Consider the following 22,308-nt stretch of genomic DNA (forward strand, 5'->3'; position numbering starts at 1 on the left):
TGGAGGACAGTGCTTTGTTAAAGAGTCCTCTTTGTGCCATTTCCCTTTTCAGATCTAGGGAGGAGGAGGAGGAGGAGCAGCTGCTGCATTTCCTGGTAAGAGGGGACCATAGCCTGGCATGTTGTCTCAGGCTCCAGAAGGTCTTGAGCCCGGCTCTGTTGGGCAGACATAAACCACATACTTTGAATTCTCTTTGACACTGCTTTGCTGGAACTTAGGCCAACAGCAACTGTTACCCTGCACATGCCCGATCGCATCTGATCTCGGAAGCTAAGCAGGGTCAGGCCTGGTTAGTACTTGGATGGGAGACCGCCGGGGAATACCGGGTGCTGCAGGTTTATACCATAGGCTTCCTTGACTGAAGGTTGCTAACCACCATCAGGCCAAGCCTCAAATTCCCTTGATTCCCACACACCCTGGGATAATAATCCCATTTGTGCAAACTCCTGTCTCCACTGGGTGCAATTATGGAAGCCTCCCAGTGCAGTTTCTATGGTCACCACTGAATACAACCTTCCTGTACTCTCGGTTTAACCTGTCTGCACATTGTCACTTGCTTTGGTGGCCTTCTGCTTTCCATAGAATCACTGCCTCCTGCCTGTGCCCCTATACCCACTGAGGAATGTGCCTGGGGTGTTTACTAGCTTAGAGTCACATTTCATTGTGACTCTCAGTGAACCCACAGAGCAGTCTCCTTTGCATAATTGTAACTCTAATCTGTGTATCTCAGCATCCCTGCAAGGGAGGGTCTCTAATTCCAACTATTATCAAAGCCACAGGGATCTACTTCAGATAGACCAATGAATGTAGTACTCTGTCCTTAGGTGTTGTCTGGGGATTGTATCTCCAGAATAGCATGCGATCCACCCCCCCAAACAGAGTGTGAATGCACAAAAAAGTCACCAAAGGTCTCTATGCCCAAATTCTTCATCAAAACAAGTGGGGTTGTGCAACCTGCATGCATACCTTGGTTCTTTTGTTGTGCTAATTATTTCCTTCAAGGAATTCAGGGCAGCAGGAGACTACCAATTTTATTCTTGCCACAAGGGCTCTGTGAACTAGTACAGGGCTGGTGCCACAGGTGAAGCCTAGTGGGGCACAGGCCCGTGGGCACATCAGGTGGGTGGAGCTGCTGTCAGGGCAATAGAGAACTAGCAATAAGAAAGTTGCACAATGATGGACTCTATACTTGCTCATCTCTGTTGGGGGCAAATTAAAGCCCACTAAATGTTTGTTTGTCTGACCATGGAAAATAATCAATGCCAGCAGCGGATAGAGACAACCAAGCTTTTGGTTGCAATTTGATAACAGAGAGAGCTGCCCGAATTGACTCACCAGCTAAATTTTTTTTTTAGCAAGGGGAGAGTAACTGGCCCACCTCAACCCAGTAGTGTCTATTTTAGTGGCTGTCTGCTGGTGTTGCATCTTTTTAGATTGTGAGCCCTTTTGGGACAGGGAGCCATTTAATTATTGATTTTTCTCTGTAAACCACTTTGTGAACTTTTAGTTGAAAAGCGGTATATAAATACTGTTAATTAATACTGTTAATAAATCTCCATTTTTACAACCAATAAATGTATACAGTTAAGCAGGATATTTCGCAGGGGGGGTGGAACCATGTAAGATCTAGAAGCAAACTGCATAAGTAAGACAGTTAACAGCGTCAGCCAATTTGTTTCATTCTTGTGTACTCAGTGCGTCATCCACCCTTCTCAGGCTTGTTTTATATTTACCCCATTGTTTAGCTTATCTCTAGGCACATTCTGACCCCTGGGGGCTGGGGGATAAGAATAGGCCCTCAGTTTGGCTGTACTTGTCGTAAGAGGCGACTAAACAGCCACCGGGTAGATGGGACTCGTCAGCCTGGGAAGGCAGCTCATCTGAGAGAAGGAAAACTCTGATCCCAAACCTCCACTGCCTTGTGGCTACATCCAGTTATGGAAAAGGCTTCAGGAGTCAACCTCGAGGCAAAATCCGGAGCCGGAGTCCCTGAGGCAGTTCATGGCTGAACACAGTCACATTCTGGCAACTCCTGCAACGCCGCTGGAACCAACCGTATTGGCCTCTGCCTTTCCATTGGACCATTTCAGCGACGTGGAGAGGGGGGATTTGCTGCATGGGTAACAGACTATCCTCCATATCTACTCTACCCAGGCTTTGTGCTCTGGAGGACACTCTGTTCCAGAACCACCATTCAGAGCCAAATACCATAGTCTTCCGAGACTGAAGGATGCCAACTAGGCACATTCTACAGTGACTTTCTCACGTAACTTTTACAATTCACGCTTTAACAGCCCAGTCTTAACAAAAGTTGCACACAGTGCAACCTCTGCTGAATCCAGTGTGCGATTAGACGCTGCTGGAGGTCACCTTGCAGTAAGAAGACTTTTGTCCACTTACCCCAGGTAAAGCCCCATCAGCCTCTATGGGACTACCTGGATCTGCGCCAGCGATATCAACAACAACAACAACAACAACAACAGTATTTATATACCGCTTTTCAACAAAAAGTTCACAAAGCGGTTTACAGAGAAAATCAAATATCTAATGGCTCCCACCCCATGGGAAAGGGCTCAGGAGGGAGAACAGGATACAGCAGAGGCTTCCTTTGCCATTCCCATCCTCTCCCAGGTCTGATCCATCCCTCCCTTGTCCCCATTCTGCCCTCCACCCGTCCCCCAGCAGAGCACCTCTGACTGGCACTGGGAGGCTGGTGCAGGCCTTTCCACCAGCACCCTGGCCCTGTGCACTGCCACAATGTACCTTACAGCACATTTGCAACAGTGTGCATACCCATCCTTCCAGCAGGGACCGGCATAGCATTGGGCCTTAAGACTCTTAGCAAAGCTTTCTGTAATTCATGCAGACCAGGATTATTTTCTATCCATACTGATTAGTTTATATCACCTCTCTATGCAATTTTATATACTGTAATTGCATAGTAGGCTGCGCAGGAGAGCAGATCCTTGCTTTGCCCCAGGGCCTGGTACCGGACCCTAATGGGTATAATGTAATTTGTGTGCATGTGGGGGGGGGGGGTGCCTGTCTCTCAGTGTGTTTGTTGAATACTAAGGAGATGGTAAATCCTCATGTTGGTGCTCCAAAGAGAGTTCTGTCTGATGCCACAGGAGCCTCCTGTGTGCTGAATGGACAGCGGCATCATGAATGCAACACCACCTTAGGCTTGCACTATTACTCAATCCCAGGCTCTATTGCACTATTACTCATTTCCAGGAGCTAACACTGACTCACAGTCCAATCCTAGGAATGTTTACTATTTAAGTCCCATTATAATCAATGGGCTTACTCCTGGGAAGGTGTGGATAGGATTGCAGCTTTACGGCCCAATCCTATCCAACTTTCCGGCACTGATGCAGCCGCACTTCAACCTCAAAGTGAGAGAACAAATGGTCCCTTACCTTGGGGAAGCCTCCAAGACTATCCCCCCACTGCAGGATGCAACACATGCCCCATTGGAACACCTGCATTAATGCTTGAAAGTTGGACAGGATTGGGCCCTGAAGGCTGCAATCCTCTCCACACTTACCTGGGAGGAAGCCCATTGACCTCTATTAAATCAACATTCAGTGTAGTTTGGTGCGCGCGCACACGCACACACACCCTGCCTCTCCACTTCCAGTGGGTCCAGCCATGTAGAACTGGTCACATGATCACAATGGCAATGGGGCCAATTACCATCTACCATGTTATGAAATACCCCTAGTACCAGCACTACTAGTTGAAAAGTGCTGCACCCGATTCAGGAGAATCAAAAGAAAATACTTCTTCACACAAAAGATCGTTCATTTATACAATGGACAGGAGATCTGGCTTAGTGGTAGAGCTGCAGTCTGATGCTCCAAGAATAACTGCTGCTGCTAACAAGATGAGTCATCCCAGCTGAGGATGACGTGCTGCCTTAAGTGAGAGTGAAGGAGCGCCATCAGATAAAATGTGGAGGCAAATGCAGCCAGAAAGATACCAGACTGTGAATGATTCCACATGGAATGAAGGCATTCTGTGAAATTAGAACTTGTACAGGTCATGCCTTGTTATCCACTGGGGTTCTGTTCTGGAACCTCAGTGGAACCCATTCTGGAATCCTCAATGGATAAAAAAAAAATCAGTGGATAACAAATCAGTGGGAAAATAGCTTTCAAGTTCCACTTCCAGGTTTCTTACTCTGTACCAATGCATTCTTGGGCAACAATGGAGAAACATGAAACCCAGCAGTTAAAGCTATCTTTAACTCCGAGAAGCTTACAACCAGTGCAGTTTAACAGCAAGATGGGATTTTGGCACTTTTTCCCTTGTTACAAGGCATTTAAAGGTGGATCCTGATATCAGTGGCGAGTCAGTGTTTGCCAAATCAGTGGCTAATGAGGCACACAAAAACCCCTACATGTGGGTTTAGAAAGCCTGCCTATGTAAACTGCCTTGGATTAAAGTCAGAAGAGAAATCCAAAGACAAGAATGGCAGTATATAAATACTGGTATTATTATTATTTATAAATCACTGCCACAAGACGTGGTGGTGGCCACCGGATCAGATGGCTTTAAAAGTGGTTTCTACACAAAAGTCTATCAATGGTCACTGACCATAACGGCTAAATAGAACCTCCCGGTTAAGGGGCAGTCTACCTCAGAACAGAAGACGTAACAGACCAACAGCATTGCCTTCGTGCCTGGCTTGATGCCTGACCAGTGGTTCCCAAACTTTTGAGCATCGGGACCCACTTTTTTAAAATGACGCTCTATTGGGACCCACCCGGACTTTTATAAAGGAGATCTAGAAATAATCTCTATTTATTTATAACAACCCGAAAAAGACCCTCAAACATTTATCTCCCTATATTGACACATCCTGGCAAACTGCAGGAGCTGAGCTCTTTATGGGCGTCATTTTTAGATTGTGAGCCCTATTGGGACAGGGAGCCATTAGTTATTTGATTTTTCTCTGTAAACCGCTTTGTGAACTTTTGTTGAAAAGCGGTATATATTGTTGTTGTTGTTGTTTATTATTATTATTATTATTATTATTAAGCAGCTACAGTAAGTGAGCTTTGATTAACTTTAGGGCTTCAGGCAATTAGTTAGCTGATCTGTCCAACGCGCTTGGGTGACCCACCAAGAAACAGGTGGCGACCCACCAGTGGGTCCCGACCCAGTGTGGGAACCACTACTTCAGACTGCTGGTAGAATTAGAAGGCCAGCTGAGAAGGCTCCCTGATCAGCCCCACAGGGGCTCTTCTGCATTCAGGCCACCCTCAGGCAGGCACCGCAGAGGAGACTCCCGTAAAGGGACCGGAGACTGAATGGAGACACGCAGGCGCGTGCCTCCTCTTACTAAGAAAGCACGTGAGGGTGGGAGGAGGCGTTGGCTCCATTTATCGCCCTCTGATTGGATCAAGAGGTGTCTGTCATGGGAAAGGCCCGCCTTACTCGATTGATGCTGTATAGGCTTTCGGGGGCGGGGCCATTTTCTCCACTTCCCATTGGACAGGAAGATTCTATAAGGCGGGGATTTCGCTGGACAGTTCCATCCCGATTGGAGGAAAGCGTCCCCAACGCGCCCCGTTTCCGCTCGCCCTACTTCCTGCTTCCGGTGCATGGGGCGGCTCGGGCGTGAGAGCCGTTCGGCGGACTGCTGCGGTGACATTTGTTTTCCTCTCTGACGTCAGGCGTCGTAGCGGGGGGGAGGGGCGGGAGCGCCAGTGGTGCGGCATGAAGCCTCGTTAACGGTCCAGCGGAGAGGGAGGGAGGCAGGCAGGCAGGCCAGCCAGCGGTGACGTCACGCGACGCGGTCAAGAGCCCCGTTGGGGCGCCACAGCTCCAGGTGAGCGAAGGGCCCCCTCAGCCTTCGGGGCGCCGTGGGAGCGCGTGGAGCTCGGCCGCCCTGGAGGCCCTCAGGAGTCCCGGGGGCGGGCTGCGCTTGGCATGGCACGTGGGGGGCAGAGCGCTGCCCCCTGCCTCCAGAAGGTCCTGCTGCTGCCCCTTCCCAGCAAGCAGGGGCCAGAGCCAGGCTCAGACTGCCCAGCAGCTGCCTAGACTGGTTCCTAGTCTGGTTGATTGACTGGTTCCCAGACTTCCTGGCACCGGGACCCACTTCTGAGAGCGACCGTCTGTCGAGACCCACCCAGTGGTTCCCACTGTTTGTGCCTCCCCTCCGCCATACCACTTTGCCTAGTCCAGCTATTGGAAGTGCCAGTGGAAGTAACTGGTTATGACATAATCACCAGTCACTTCCAGGTTGGTACGCCAGATGTGACACGACAAAGAGGCTCAGGGTGGGCAGGAGGGCTTTATCGAGCGCATCAGAGCATGCTTTGGAGCTTTGCCCACCAAGCCAAGCCTCCAACTGCTGTTTGTTGATGTGCGTTCCTGGTCTCACTGCTGGGCAGCAGGGGTCCCGTGAGTACCATCAGATCCCACCTCAGGTACCACTGGTGGTAAACATACCACTGGTTGAGAAACACAGACTAGACAAAAAATCTAGAAAGTATTTTATTTATTAATAATAAAGCCAAGAGAGAAATGCTGGGGGTGGCCCCTCTTGCTCGTTCTTAACCTCTTCTGCTCTTAAGATTTCTCCACCCCTGCTTTCTTAGTGCAAGTGGAGATGCCCTTGGTTTACAGGAACTGAATGAAATCTGCATGTGTGCGCTGAGCCTTGACTGTTTGCTACTTCCTCTTGGCCTCCCTTCACTGTTTGCAATTCAGGTACAGTGGTGAGCACTGAGAGTAGGCCTAGACTATTAAAGTTTATGGCATACTGAGCCATGTTAAGGAGTCGGCGGATTCTATATTTACTTGATTACAGTGGACAATCATCCCAAGTTAAATGTTCTCAAGTCCTATGAATATGAATTGAGCATATGCTGAACTTTCTCATTGAAATCAGCAAGTCTTTAAAGTGCTTACATTTGGCTGGATTATACCTGCACTTTAGCAGTGAGAGAGGCAGATCAGTAATGCACTATTGTACCTTACACTGTACGGTAATTGTAACCACTGTAAGTGGTTCTTGAATTTTTAGCACCAGGACCCACTTTTTCGAATGAGAATATGTCAGGACCCACCGGAGGTGATGAAATCACTGGAAGCGACATCATCAAAAGGAAGTGTTTTAACAACCCTAGCTGCAATTGTACCCATACTTACCCAGGAGTAAGTCCCATTTACTATCATTGTTCAAAGCATATACATAGTAGCCTATTAAAAGTACAGATCTGTAACATTTCCCCAAATGCATTCACATACCATGGTAGCATCAAGTCTAATATATTAAAAATAAAACACACATTGAAATGAATTGAACCCACCTGAAATTAGCTTGTAATCCACTGAGTGGTAAACATGCTGAGGCTTTCACAGCTGGAATCCATATTGAACTATAAACAGTTTTTCAGGCTGGGTTCCATGGTCTAGCTCAGGAGTGTCAAACATAAGGCCAGGGGGCCGGATGCAGCCCGCAGAAGCTTTTTATTTGGCCCTCAGGCTCTCAGCTGCTGAAATGTTACTTCTTGAAAGGGCAGCCCACTTGAAAATTGGGCTCTCCAATATCTTGAAATATGATCTAGATTTGTGTGTTTTCTCTTCTGTCATTTGCAATTGATGGGTTCCTAAGTGAGAAAAAGTGCTCATTTTTGGTTGACCTGTTTAATGACATCACTTCCTGCCTAATGACGTCACTTCTGGCCCTCAGCAGGCATCATGAATGCTGTTCCTGAAACATGAAATGAGTTTGATACCCTTGGTCTAACTTTTTTTACCTAATGAACCTAAACCAATCCTGAAAGGGGGTGGCTAACTATCTAAAACTAAGTCAAAAACTGAAAATTAAAAACTAAAACTCAATCTAAAAAACTAGCACTAAGAACTAAGTGTTACAAAACTGAAGACTAAAAACCAAAACCACACTTGAAGCTAAAAACGAAGGCTTAAAAACTAAAAATAAGGGCCAAAAACGAAAGGACTGGAAAACAAGAAGCTAAAAACTAAAACTGAAGACTAAAAACTGAAACCTGACATTTCACCCACAGCTTTGGTGAGCTTCCTCAGAGGCCACAGTTTTTCTCAGGTCCTGGAACTTGGTACTGTTCTTGTACAGACTGTGACTGTTTGCTCACTAGGAACATCCTTGTCAGCTGTTAGCCCTACCTGACTCCTTACTCTCTGGGTTGGGACCCACTAGGTCCTGACCCACAGTTTGAGAAACACTGCCTTACAGGTTTTAAAAGTTAGCCATGCAAGTGTCCTCAACAGGTATTAGCATCCAGATATCTTTAGTAACATGCCTACATTTTAATTGCCTAGAAGAAGGGGGGGTGGGAGAGGAGCTAGATGTCTTCCAGTTTGCAACACTTTCTTTGCATGTGAAAATGTCCCCCTTTTTGTTTGCTGGTAAAATCAACAACTGATAACGCAAAATGAACAACGCTGCTCCTGGTGAATTTGTGATAGTTGCATTAAGGAGGAAGAGTAATGATAGGTACAGGAAAGAAGTGTCTCTTTGCTTCTTCCTCCATGCTCCATGCTCATGGGATCTGGGTGGCACTGAATCAGTTTATAAAATGAGAAGTGCATCTGGTCATAAATCTCAAACAGAGAGACAAAGAGAAGATTGAAACAATGTGTTGGTTAGAGGAACTCTTGATTCAGAATACCGTTTGTGTGTGTGTGTGTGTGTGTGTGTGTGTGTGTGTGTGTGTGTGTGTGTGTGTGTTTGGAAAGTTTTAACTGTTCCAGCTATATCGTATAACTCTTTTGTGCCTAGCAAGGCAGACATGGAACTTTGCCCCATTATAACTTTAGTTTAGATTCAGGTTATTCCATATATCCTATGCATGCCTTTGGAGCATCTAGTCTGCTTCCTTCCTTGACCAGACCAGACAGTATTGCTAGACTTTGTAAGTTGAATAGTAGCATATTGTACTGAGAAAATAACTGCAGTGAATTTGTAGGACTAAATTTCTAAGAGCATTACTTGGTCCTGAAATACTGGTGTGGTGCTTGTGAAATATTGTTCCTCAGTACCTGCTGAGTTGAATCAGACAAAGTTGTAGCCTCAATTCTCCACTAACTTTTCTAATCTCTTTAAGCTGTCTTAAGTTAGTGATCATCCCTGTATCTTGTGACAAGCTTCCATTGCCAAAGAAATCCAAGTTCCTGTGTTCCCAGCAGTTGAAACTAGAAGTCACTTTCAGTCGTTTCAGCTGAAGCATGATATGAAGTCCTGCGCAGTCTGACACATCATTTATTTCCCTAGTTTCATTGGAGAGAAAATGTCTTGAAATGCAGTAAACAATACTTGTGATGCAAGTAAGCATGTGACTACATGCTATTGGCTTTTCCTTTACCGCCTGGAGAACTGTGTAATTTTTGAGCTGCTACGTAACCGTCAGGGAAGACCTCCTTCTCTGAACTTCCTGTCCTGGACTTTAAGCTGTTACCTGTCTAGTATAACCTCTGATCTGAGTGGGATCTGCTGAGACCTAGGAAGGAAGCTAGAGTTTAAATTACCATAAATTCCATTTCCTGTTGTAGTTCCTTTTTTTAAAGGCCTTCCTAGCCTTCCTTCTTTTCTAATGAGGTTCATTTAATTTTCCTCCTTCTCATTTTCACTTCCGTGTTCATACTATACAGCAATCAGTAATTATAGTGTTGTATGTTTTGGCATTTGTAGGTTACTTTCAGATGTTCAGAGCCCAGTGTAGGGGTGTATTGCCCATTTAGTTACTGGAACTAGGCATTTGAAACAAACCAAGTTTAACTCGTAATCTAAGTTAACTTTTAAAAAACTTTTTATGTAAAAAGCAGTTGGAATGGATTGCCTCCTCTGCTTAACGCTTGCTGCCTTTTGTCCCAGGTGTTGTCCTGATTCCACAGAGACCATATTGCAGGCTGATCCAGTACATCTCACACAAGTCAATTCCTTAAGCCTGCGGTTTTCAAGCTCTGCGGGAGTTTGTCCTTGCATGGGAAGGGAGGGAGGTGAGGGGGAGGCAGTGATGCATTCGCCAGGATCCTGTCGCTCAGGGGGGCTACAGGGATTGGGATGCACTCACCAGTCCCTGCAGCAGTCTTCCTGGGGTGTGGGGAGCCCTGCACGAGTGTCTGCAGGGCTCCCCAGCCTTCTAAAAGTGAAAGTGGAGCGCTCGCACTCCACTTCCGGTTTTGCGGAGGTGGTGCGTGATCACTCCACTTCCACTTTTGAAGATGTGGGGAGCCCTGCAGATGTTTGCACAGGGTTCCTCACAGCCAGGGAGGCTGTTGCAGGGACTAGTGAGTGCATCCCAGTCCCTGCAGCCCCATTAGCAACGCAATCCTGGGAATTGTGTTGCTGCCTTCCCCCCTGCGCCTGCCCCTTAAGGGGGCAGAGGCCAGGGTCCTCAGGTTGGGGTGTTGCGACACCCCAGTTTGAATGGTTGGCAACCTTCAGTCTTGAAAGACTATGGTATAAGCCTACAGCACCCAGTATTCCCAAGTGGTCTCCCATCCAAGTACTAACCAGGCCTGACCCTGCTTAGCTTCCAAGATCAGACAAGATCAGGGATGTGCAGGGTAACAGTTGCTGCTTACCCCAGTTTGAATACCACTGCCTTAAGCAGTCGGTTCTCTGCCCTAATGTCACGTAATTCTGGATTGTCATTTATACTGAGCCAGTGATGTTCCAAATTCCTCCCCCCCCCCCACATTGTCTTTGCCTTAATTTAGGGCTGTGTAGTGGTCACCCCAGATTGTTTTTGAAGTCTCCACCTTTTCTTGCAAAACCATAAGTGCAATAATAAGAACATAAGAACAGCCCCACTGGATCAGGCCATAGGCCCATCTAGTCCAGCTTCCTGTATCTCACAGCGGCTCACCAAATGCCCCAGGGAGCACACCTGATAACAAGAGACCTCATCCTGGTGCCCTCCCTTGCATTGGCATTCTGACATAGCCCATTTCTAAAATCAGGAGGTTGCGCATACACATCATGGCTTGTACCCCATAATGGATTTTTCCTCCAGAAACTTGTCCAATCCCCTTTTAAAGGCAGCCAGGCCAGATGCCGTCACCACATCCTGTGGCAAGGAGTTCCACAGACCAACCACACGCTGAGTAAAGAAATATTTTCTTTTGTCTGTCCTAACTCTCCCAACACTCAATTTTAGTCCCTGGTTCTGGTGTTATGTGAGAGCATCTCTCTATCAACTTTGTCCTTCCCATGCATAATTTTGTATGTCTCAATCCTGTCCCCCCTCAGGCGCCTCTTTTCTAGGCGGAAGAGGCCCAAACGCCATAGCCTTTCCTCATAAGGAAGGTGCCCCAGCCCAGCAATCATCTTAGTTGCCCTCCTTTGCACCTTTTCCATTTCCACTATCTCCTTTATGAGATGCGGCGACCAGAACTGGACACAATACTCCAGGTGTGGCCTTGCCATAGATTTGTACAACGGCATTATAATATTAGCCGTTTTGTTCTCAATACCTTTTCTAATGATCCCAAGCATAAAATTGGCCTTTACTGCTGCCGCACGTTGGGTCAACACTTTCATCGACCTGTCCACCACCATCCCAAGATCTCTCTCCTGATCTGTCACAGACAGCTCAGAACCCATTAGCCTATATGTGAAGTTTTGATTTTTTGCCCCAATGTGCATGACCTTACACTTACTGACATTGAAGCGCATCTGCCATTTTGCTGCCCATTCTGCCAGTTTGGAGATATCCTTCTGGAGCTCCTCACAATCACTTCTGGTCTTCACCACTCGGAAAAGTTTGGTGTCGTCTGCAAACTTTGCCACCTCACTGCTCAACCCTGTCTCCAGGTCATTATGAAGAGGTTGAAAAGCACCGGTCCCAGGACAGATCCTTGGGGCACACCGCTTTTCACCTCTCTCCATTGAGAAAATTGCCCATTAATGTGATACCACACTGCTTCTTATTATGCTGTTTCATTGTAGCATTCTTTGTGCAATATTTCAATAATAATAATAATAATAATAATATAATAATAATAAAAAGAAGTTACAATCCATAAAACTGTTCAGAAGTTCAGTGCAGAAAAGTACAACTGTTCTCATTGCAGTTTCAGCCAACAGAAGCTGTTTTCTGGCTAGCACTGTGGTAATCAGAGCAAATTGCTAATTGCTTGCTACCAGGAAATGGTGGGCGAGTCAATCTACCCAAGATGCCTCCTTCAACAAGAAGCCTGCAAATCCCAAAAATCAACTTGGCTCATTCTCCTGGGAGTAGCTTCTCCCACCATCTTCCACTGCTGCTGTGACACCAATGGAAGTGACACTGGTGGTGATCAGTTACATAGTAGGCTCTGACCTAATGTGCTGGTGGCTACAGTGGTATCCACGGGTGATCCATTCCAGGATACCTTGTTGATACCAAATGAAATCCATGGGGGGGAGGGGGGGAGGTGCGAGCAAACTGAAAGTGCTTTCCATTTGTGTTGAAGAGGCCTTCTGAAGCATGGGGAGACCTCAGAAGATCTCCTGGTTGTGACTGGAATGCACTTCAAGTTTGCAGAAAAACTGGAAGTACGTAGCTTCTGGTTGCGTCCCGGAGGTCCTCTGAGGCCCACCAGCTGCAGGCTCGGCATCTGTGAATATTGAAATCTGCGGGTGGAAAGCCCACGAATGAGGAGGGCCCACTGTACAGTACTGTGTACAGTACATCAGAAAGCGTTATAACTGCTCCCCTAGTGCTGTCTCATGTAGTACATTGTTTTCCAGGAATCTGTAGGAGGTATTACCATAATATACTTTATCCTTGGAATTCAGATCTCATGTTTCAGACAAAACTGTTAACTCTTCAATTGCATCTATTCTTTTCTTTGAACTGTATTTATAGGATGTTTCTGGCTCACTCTTGCCTCTATGCCATGCTGCTAGCCCTTGGAACCATTGTGATGGCAAATGAAAAGAAATGCGATCTAGTGGGGGAGGTAGGCCATGAATCTGTCAAAGAATTGGCCGTACTGAAGCGTTTGGAACCCCTTTTCGGCCAAAGGTACAATGTCTTTTCTAATAAACTCTTACAGGAATGGGGGTGGCATTGTGTTAATCAAAGTTGGGAGCAATGGCTCAGTGGAATTTTTGAGCTGTTCGGAATATATAACAATTCTAGCTAGTTTAGATGAGTAGTAATTATCTTAAGATTCCAGCTTGCTCAGGATGTTTCCACTGTAATGCTAAAACATGACTTCTGAAAGAATCTAACAGCTCCTTTACAAATCTTAGAATCTCAGTGGCAGTATTCTGTACCTTAATGAGACCTTGTAGTAACTAAGAGTGAAAGTTTGAACTCCTTGTCTAATGACCATCAATGATTACATCAATGATTAGATCAATGATTAGACCATCAATCAATGATCAATTAGATCAATGTCATTGATCTAATATTCCTGTTATGCTCTCCCACATCACTCTGGTTTTAACCTAGTCACTGCTTCTTCCAAAATTATAAAAACTGCAAAAATAACCCTTAAGGAATTGTGCAAAGTAGATATTCTTTCCTCTTTATAAGTACTCTCACTGTACAGGTTTTCACTCATCCATAGGGCACACATTAAGACCATTCCCCTTCATCCGTACCAAGATTTTTGATATAAGGTCTGGGAATGCGGGGAGAAGTGCCTCATGGAGGCGATGTCTCTCTCATTTGGATACACCTCCTCTGGACTTTCAGCTCCAGAAACAGAACAGGAATTTACCTTGTGTGTCCAAGGAGTTCCAGGAGGTTGAATTGAACTTGCATTTTTCCCCCTTGTGCAAAATTCAAGGTGCAAAAGTGCCCCCTTTTTCCAGTGTGCTCCTATGAACTTGAGGGGAAGAGCTCTTCAGGAGCTCCATGTGAGACACAGTGCCTGATGGCTAGTGCACACCCACGCTTTCAGGGCATGTGCATTACTCATTCCCTTTTACAGTGTGTTTGTTTTTGTGCTGTGTTTCTACGAAATACTGTGACTATGGGTCTTTGAAAAACAGAAGAAGATTAAAAAAAATCATGGGGAAAATGGCAAAACAGGTGAAAAGTAAGAGTTGCTCATAGTCTGCAACTAAAAACTATGCTAAAAACTCATATGTGACACTAGAACTGAAACATTTTCATCATTGACTTTTAACACTTTACTGAAGTTGTATAGTGTCAATCAACTTTGCTACTGGGCATTTAGGGTGATTCTGGGGTGCACTTAGAATGGCTTTGGAACAAATCAGAATTTTTCCCACTGAAAAGGAGTGTAATAATTGTACTTGTTATCCAGGTTTTCACTATAAGGGCTGTTTTCAGGGAATGGATTAGGTATGTATACAGAGAGAAAGGTGTGTGTGCAAAGATGCCTATCTTACATATGTTAAATGCAGTGTAACATTTGGGGCACTTCTAGTTTAGTCGAAGACCAAGTGAGAGGTCACCATGATCAGCAGAGATATTTGTTTGTGGTTGAACTTTGTCTTATGAAGGTCAGCTTAGAGATCTCAGAGGGCCTCAAGGAAAGTGCCAGTGGGCACTTTTAATTCACCCAGTGGATTTTGAGTGTAGATACCCCTAAGGTTTTGTGTCGCTTCTCTCTTTGACATCTTCCCTTGCAGTTTTGAAACGAGCGTTGATGATGGAAAGGAAAAATACACCTATAAATTTCGGGTGTGTCAAGAAGTTTCCAGTAATTACAGCAATGCTGGCCTGTTGCAGATCGATAAGCAGAATGAACATGTGGTAGTGGTGGGACGGATCAACGACACCCACATTATCAGCGGAAGTAAGACACCCTCTTCCCTCCACAGCCCTTCTTCATGGCTCTTTCAACATTACTCACACCTCACAGGCTCTCTCTTGTATTTCTGTCTCGGCAGGTGAGTGGATTATGCTGACCTATATGGGGGGTGAAAACTATGATTCCCACTGTGGGCGAGAAAGGAGAAGGGCCATTGTAATGATCACCTGCAACTCGAAGACACTAGCAGTGAGTAGTCATAATGAGGAAGGGGATAACCTTTAAAAGCAAAAAAAAAAAGTCCAATGATACTTTCAAACTAGCCTGTGGCTGGCAGTCAGTTTTTGCCACAGGACCTCCAGTGTAATTGTATTGTGTAATTGCCGAGGTACTTGTTCAGAAGACGTTTGCATAACCTGGCAGGAGTACTGCCATGTCAGAATGCTGTGTGCACACTTGAATATCTTCTCACTTAGAAAATAAGTTCATCGTGGAGATGGATAGAGCCTTTCATCCTGGCTTGCTAGGTTTCCATGTAGTGAATTTCTGAGGTCGAGGACTATTGACTTGCCATCCTTTGCCATTGGTCAAAAAAACAAGGGCTGCTACTTTCTAGATAAGGGAAAGATACACCTGGCCCTGCCAGAGAAAGAGCAGCTGCAGGGAGTCCCTGCCAGAAAAAACTCTGCTCTGTGTCAGTTGCCTCAGGACAAGACTGTTCTAGCCAGGACACAGACAGAAGCAGCTCCTTCAGGGAGGAGACTGTGAACCAATGAGGGATGCCCTGAACCTGCCACAGCTCCCACCCCCACTGAGCTGCCTCCTTCTGTTCTAAAGTCTTATTCTCACACACTGAAAGCAAGTAAGTGGAGGATTGGGCCAGTGGCATCTCACAACACTGCTGTGTCACTACTGCAAGCAATGGCAGCAACTGTACTAGAGAGAGGAGGCGGAGCAATCCTCTTGATCACTTCCTCCAAGGACTGCAACCAAGAGGATTGCCCCCACTTAACTTTTAACTGTGCCACCTTCTATCCAACCACTACTTCAGAGACACTAGCAGGTCGGAGCATGCTGGGAGCAGAGTCCTCTTCTGTTCCCACCATGCTCTGTCCAGGCTGTGTGTTCAAAGAAGTGGCTAGGTGGGAACTGGCAAGTGGTGGTGCTCAAGGTAAGAAGGGAATGGCGCAGCACTCCCCTTTCCTCCGCTCTCTTCACTCTTTGAATAGCCTGCTCGAAGTGGCCAGGCAGGTGACGAGGTGGCAGCAGCAGGGCTTGCCCTGACTTAACCCATTTTTGCCTAGCCCACAGGCGTACATATTTGTTCCCTGTTATGTATGTGCAACGTTGGGGAGAAATGGCTTAAGTATGAAGAGAAAATAAAGGGGGCAAATTAAGGCCCCCTAATTAAGGGGCAAATTAAGGCACCCTTTAGGTGCCACTTCAACTTGGGTTTGCTCTGCCTAAGAACTGCAGGCCTGAAGAGAAACGCATTTGAAGCATGCCATTAGCCAGGGGGCTACTGTTCTTCCGTTGTCAGGTGTTAAGCTATCTTGGGGGTAATCAAAGTGGGTTATAAACTTTCAAAATTCAAACATAGAACCTGCATTCTAAATGGTACAGTTCAGGAGGCTTGTACCACATGCTGCTTCTAAACATGTAGATAGCCAGTTACTTTGTGTAGTTACTCACTAGCAAGCCATCTATTTCAAGAGTGGGATCAACTATGGCAGAAGATTCTGAAGAAAGCAGAGGATTATGGCTAACAAAATTCGGGACAAGGGTGGGGGAGATTCTGACCTTGTTTGAGATGTATTTTGCTGAGCTATCATGAGTTTATCTTCCCAAACACAGAGTGGTTTCACCTTACTAGGAGAGGAGCGGGAGAAGGAGAAGGAATGTTCCTACACTTTTGAGCTAGATAGCAAGTTGGCCTGTCCTCCAGAAGACTCGCACTTAAGTGTTGGGTCTGTTTTCCTTATCACGTAAGTGTAAACATTTTATTTGAAATATTTAATATCCTGCTCATCATTATGCAGTAACTTACACACTGATGCTTACCGGCATGGGGGGCAGCAGCTACAGTGGATCCTAGTGGTAGCACTTTGTCTGCTGGGCAGACAAGATGGAGGAGAGTTCTCCTTTGTGCCACCAAAGCACCAATGGCTTCAAGGGTTGAAAAGCTGGGTCCTGTGCAATGCTCATTCCTCACTACCGTAGCAGCAGGCAGCACGCAGTTGCAGAGTTGGGCTACAACAGGAAGTTAGAGCATGTGTGCACCACTTGCAAGATCTTTAACTCTCAGTAGCACAACCCAAGCTGGTAGCAGTGACCATCACCACTGCTACTGGATGAGTAGGATCAGCTGCCGACATAGGTGTGATTGCAGGCTATGCTGCAAATAGAATTTACCAATATGCACCTACCCTCTCTTCAGCTTGCCCTTTTGGCCAGACCCTCAGCCTGTGGGTCAAGCTATCAGAGCAGTGGGCCTTGGAAAGGCTCTGGACCATCAACTGGTGCCTGACTGCTAATGCCAATTATGATGATAATGATAATGCTAATTGTTATGACTGTTGGCTTTTGCAAAGAGCCCTGATTTCTTCCTTTTTCTCTCCCCTATATTTACATGGTGCTATATATGATACATGAGAAAATCTCACAATTATGGTCACTACATTTGGGGACAGGAGTAAATTGTGCAAATTGGGCTTTGTGGTTGTAGCGTGTGAGCACTTTTCTCTCAATTAGAATTTAGAGGGGAGTGATGGACTGCTGAATTCTGGGGAGTGGAGATGTCCAGAATGGGAACTGGCAGTCATAAAGGGAAACTGTTTCAGGGTTGGTCAAAATCCACATTGTGCTCGCAGAGGGGCATATTACCACTGGGGTTCACATTGTTTATTTGGGGAATAAATCCAAGAGTGCAGTATCAGCTTCTGAACAATCACAGTAGTAAGACCTCTGCAGCCTCAACCTTCCCTATACATGCAGCCAGTGAAAGGAGGGATCTCTGGACAAGTAGCAGATATTAGTGCCTGTGGGAATCAAGGCAAGAGACTAACAAGGAAGCACATTCAAAGCTTCAAGGGATTTACTGAATGTAAAGGGTTGTAACAAGGGGCAAGATACAAGTTACCTGAGTTCATTGTGTGAGCAGAACAGCCATGCAGCTGTGCACCTCTGATTGAAGCCCTGTGCAACTTTCCTCTCTGCACTCAGGAGCTTGGCGATGATGATCTTGCTGAGTGTTCCACCGCTGCCTCCAAACTGCCACAGTTGTTCTCCACACATTCTGTAGAGCAGTGGTTTTCCAGATCTTATGAGCAGAGGACACAAGTGTTGTGTTGGAGAGAGAGAGACAGGACAAAGGGAAACTGGCAACTGAACTATCACTAGCTTCTTAGCAGTTTGCATAGAACAAGACTTCTCCAAATCTTATTTCTCCTTTTAAAGAAGGTACCAGGTCTTCAGTTTTTTGTAGCATTGGGAACCAAAGTATAATAATCAGAACTCACATCTCTGTATATACTCGTGTTTTATCTCTTCTGTTGATCTCATTGGTGCATTCTTGTGTCAACTTTCTCTCCCAGGTTTGCTTCCGTGGTTGCAGTGTACATCATTGGGGGATTCCTCTACCAGCGTTTGGTGGTGGGAGCAAAAGGCATGGAGCAGTTTCCCCATTTTATCTTCTGGCAAGACCTGGGCAACCTAGTGGCAGTAAGTAGTAAAAGAGAGACATCTGTATCTTGCAATTAGAAGGGGTAACCTATGCCACCTTCAGGGTATGTATCGGATCATACACCCATGCACTTCCTGCAGTACTTGGAAAGTTGATCAGCTGTGGCACAGCAAAGTATCAATAAGAGATTTGTTAGCTGTAAACTTTTTTCTTAAGAAAAACTGTAGATGCTACATGGAAAGTGAAGTGGTGTCTGGTGCCGCATGCTTGATGGGAAAGATTTAATATAATTTACTTCATTCTGAACATAATGAATATTTCTGTATGGATGAGGAATGGGGGAGAGTTTAATACAGCACTCATTGCTTATGGTCTGATTTTAGTATATTAATGTGTGTTTGCAGGATGGCTGTGACTTTGTGTGTCGATCTAAACCCCGAAATGTACCAGCTGCGTATCGTGGTGTTGGTGATGACCAACTTGGGGAAGAATCTGAAGAGCGTGATGACCACTTGCTACCCATGTGATTTCTCTTTTCCTGCCCCTGGTGGTGGTCACACAAGCAGGTGTTGCCCAGCTACTCTCACCCACTTTTCTCTTTTTTTTTTTCTGATTGCCCCCTTGAGCTGCTTACTTTCACCATGGCTGCCCTGTTTTTCCTTCTGACATGAATGACTACTGGAGGGGGGAGGGGTTCTGTTATGAACATAAAGCTGTCATAATGGGCAACATGTTTTTCTAGACTTACTGAGGCTTAAATTCTTCACCACTTGCAGATGAATTGTGGAGGTCTTGCTGCAGCAATGGAATAGCAAGACTGGCGTACTGTATAGGAAGTGAGAAAATAACCTGAATGGATAGGGTAATATTAGTAAAGGGATTTTATTGTTGCTGGGATTGAGTGCTGTTGCTTATGGTCTGCCATCTTTATTCTACAAAATACTGGATCTGTATTTTGAATGAGTCCGTTATACTTTTTTATTGCAAGGAGCTTCCCCAGCATTTTCAGATCCTTTGGAGGTACAGTAACCAAGACCACCTAGAGAATTGCCATCTTTTTACCAAAGCCTGATCTTTTTGCAGCCACTAGCAATGAGACTGCCACTATTATGTATATCTTGTTAAATGAGCTAAAGAGAAATGGAGGAAATGCCTTTTAAAAGGGTTAAGAGGAAAGTTCCTTTCTTACTGGTGTCCTTTTGTAAGTGCAGGCATTTAAGAGACCAATTCCTGCTATGTCACTCCATTCTTTTTTTTATTAAGATGAGTCATTCATCCTTAATTGTGAATGTGATTGTGGCATTTAAGAAGATGGATCCTGTAAATCATATGGTTAGCAGTAGAGCTAGACATGCTAGCCTAAAAAAAGCAGGAGGGGGACCTAACAGCTGTGTGAAAAATCTAAAGGTCTCTCACTCTTTGCTCCAAGCTGTATGTTTTTATTTTTGGACCCAACTATGAATTGGTACTTGAAGGCAGAGCATCAACTGAAGAGGCAATCTTCTGCCGAAGTGTTTGTTTACGACTGAGGGAATGGCTCTCTGCTGTTAATTCTTCTTAGGTGAAAGGTCAATTCTAAACTGTTCCTGTATTTGCTTTCTGGAGTGAAGGAGCAGGGCAAGGCAGTTTGCTAGCTTAGTGGGTCACTTCTTGGCAGCACCTTCTGGAATGGAGGATAGAACTGTGTGCTTAACGGCAAGATTTGAAGACAGTTCAGCAACACTGCTCACTGTTGGAGGTTAGCAGCTACTGTTCAAATAAAGTTTAAGGACTCCTGATTCACTTGAATTTGCTATTATCAGCTTTCTCTTGTGTGGCAAGAACATGCCACTTTTCTACTTGCTACCTTGGTAGAGGAATTGGAATATTGGGTGAATGGATTTGACCCATCTTCTTACACGATTTATGGAGGAGCAGGGACAGGCTCTCTTGCTGGAATGAGATTAATGCAGCCTTGTTAAGCTTCTCCAAAACAAGGGGGAGACATGGGTTATGGCAACTGTCACTTTTTCATGGTGGTATTTAAGAGACTTTGTATAAAAAAGATACAACTTTAAAATTAAAATGGCTTAAGTGCCCTAAACTGTGTATGTGTGCATAAATTGGAAACATTTAAAAAGAAACTGATGAGTAAGGCTATAGTGGGCAACTGCAGTAGCTTTTGGAGGGAAAATATAGCCATAGCTCACTGGCTTACTACGACTGATGTTGCAGTTAGTTCAGCCTTGCTCTTTGTATGCTGCTTGTCAGTCACCAAAGAAGGGGAGGGATCATGGCACACACTTCACATACAGAAGATATCAGGATCAATCCCCTAGTGTGCTTGGTTAAAAGGAACAAAGTATATTAGGCTGACTAGACTGTAAAAGACAGGGTGGTTTAGCTTAAAGGCCACCTCATACTGAGCAGCTCCATACTGCCTTAGCTTCAGTAATCCTAAAGCATTAGAAGTTCCTCTCACTGTTTGAACAAGATCAAATTAAGCAAGATGATCGACTGTTGCACATCTGTTAAACACCCTCCCTTGCGACAAATGCAGCGAGTCTCCAGTCTGAAATAGTGATCATTGCCAACAGGCTACTAGTGCATTTAATAGTCCTGCTGAGTTCAAATGAGAAGTGGGGTCTACATGCATTATAGTGTAATGCTTGAAGTTGTGCTTTGTCAATCCAGAACTTTGCATTCATCTGTCGCAAGGTTATTTAAAATGCACTGATCTAAAAGTACACCTATTTAAAGAGAATGGGTCAGTTAACGTTGTGTAAATAAAAGGGCGTTCTTTGGATCCTGTACCATGAGTTTAAGATGACAACCTTTAGCCACGTGGTAGCACCACACTTTTTGTACCAAAGAAAGAAATATGCTTAAGTCAAGCTTTCTTTCACAATAAGACACTATTTTATCTTTGGAATATGTTAACTGTTGTGACATGTGAAATCTGTACAGTGATTAAGGGTTGACTCTAGTTTTTAATGTATATCAAGAACAGCTGCATTTGTTTTACTGCAATGATCAAATCTTGTGGCATTTTACACACTTATTGCAGCATATGCTTTTCTGGACTACAGTCAACTTCATCATTGGGTGCCATTCCTGTAATAGTAGTTTGTAGGTACTAATTTTTTTAACCCAGGACAGACACACTACCAACTGGTTAACATTGATCTAAAATCACTCCACTATGCATGACCTATAGCCTACACTGGACAGGGGTCAAAAGCCCATCCTTGCTGACAGACAACCCTCCCCATCTTAAACAGCAGCAGGCACCAATAATGTTCCATATCCACTCAAGCATGGATATTATAGAATCCACAGTGCCAGTGATACCATCAAGTGTTTTCTTACCTGCTCTTTGATCACTGTGACAGTTTTGTCTAAAAGTGCAGTTGTCAATGGTCTCCAAACTGTGGGACAGCTGCATTAAGGCCTGCATGCACAGTGCTTACCATTACACACCATTCTTTTGTGTGGGCCTTCTTGGGGGCAGCATCACAGCTTTGAAACTCCCTTTTGAATGCAAGCCTGTGCTGCCCCTGCTAACATTCCGCAGGGGCTTAAAATGTTTAAGGTCAGCTTGCTTTTTCTTAGGTTTTTGTTGCTCTAAGTTGCTGTTTTGTCTTGTGTTTTTATCTGCTGCTGCTCAAGAATTGTTTTTTTATGCCGTTTTGCTGTGTACTGTTTTTATTGCTTTTACTGCTGCTGTCTTGGGTGTGTTATTGCTGGTTGTTTTTACTGATTATATGGTATTTTTAATATGCATTTTTTAAACTTACTGTGAGCTGCCTTGAGCATCACATTTGTTTGGGATTTCAGACAGGACTCAAATGCTTTAAAATAAAAGAACCTAGCAAAGTTAAGGAATTTTATCATCAGCTACCTCTTTTACAAACTGTCACTGCTTATCTGGCACA

General features: G+C 45.1%; 1 protein-coding gene and 1 pseudogene across 2 annotated transcripts; both read left to right on the plus strand.

Annotated features, from left to right (window-relative positions):
* The first annotated feature begins 221 nt into the window (after positions 1 to 221).
* LOC136642577 (5S ribosomal RNA) lies at positions 222 to 338 on the plus strand (annotated as a pseudogene).
* A 5,277-nt stretch (positions 339 to 5,615) lies between these two features.
* Positions 5,616 to 22,254, plus strand: M6PR (mannose-6-phosphate receptor, cation dependent). Of its 2 annotated transcripts, XM_066618407.1 has the most exons (7): positions 5,616 to 5,836; positions 12,849 to 13,007; positions 14,591 to 14,757; positions 14,852 to 14,961; positions 16,567 to 16,697; positions 18,306 to 18,432; positions 18,799 to 22,254. In XM_066618407.1, exons 2-7 carry the CDS (start codon positions 12,850 to 12,852, stop codon positions 18,919 to 18,921), a joined length of 816 nt encoding a protein of 271 aa, XP_066474504.1. In that variant the 5' UTR covers positions 5,616 to 5,836; position 12,849; the 3' UTR covers positions 18,922 to 22,254. The 2 variants fall into 2 exon arrangements, with proteins under 2 accessions (XP_066474504.1, XP_066474506.1); XM_066618409.1 differs by lacking the exons at positions 5,616 to 5,836; positions 12,849 to 13,007; positions 14,591 to 14,757; positions 14,852 to 14,961 and adding an exon at positions 14,790 to 14,851.
* Positions 22,255 to 22,308: the final 54 nt, after the last annotated feature.

The sequence above is a fragment of the Tiliqua scincoides genome, chromosome 2 (assembly GCF_035046505.1).
Source record: "Tiliqua scincoides isolate rTilSci1 chromosome 2, rTilSci1.hap2, whole genome shotgun sequence".
Classification (NCBI taxonomy): domain Eukaryota; kingdom Metazoa; phylum Chordata; class Lepidosauria; order Squamata; family Scincidae; genus Tiliqua; species Tiliqua scincoides.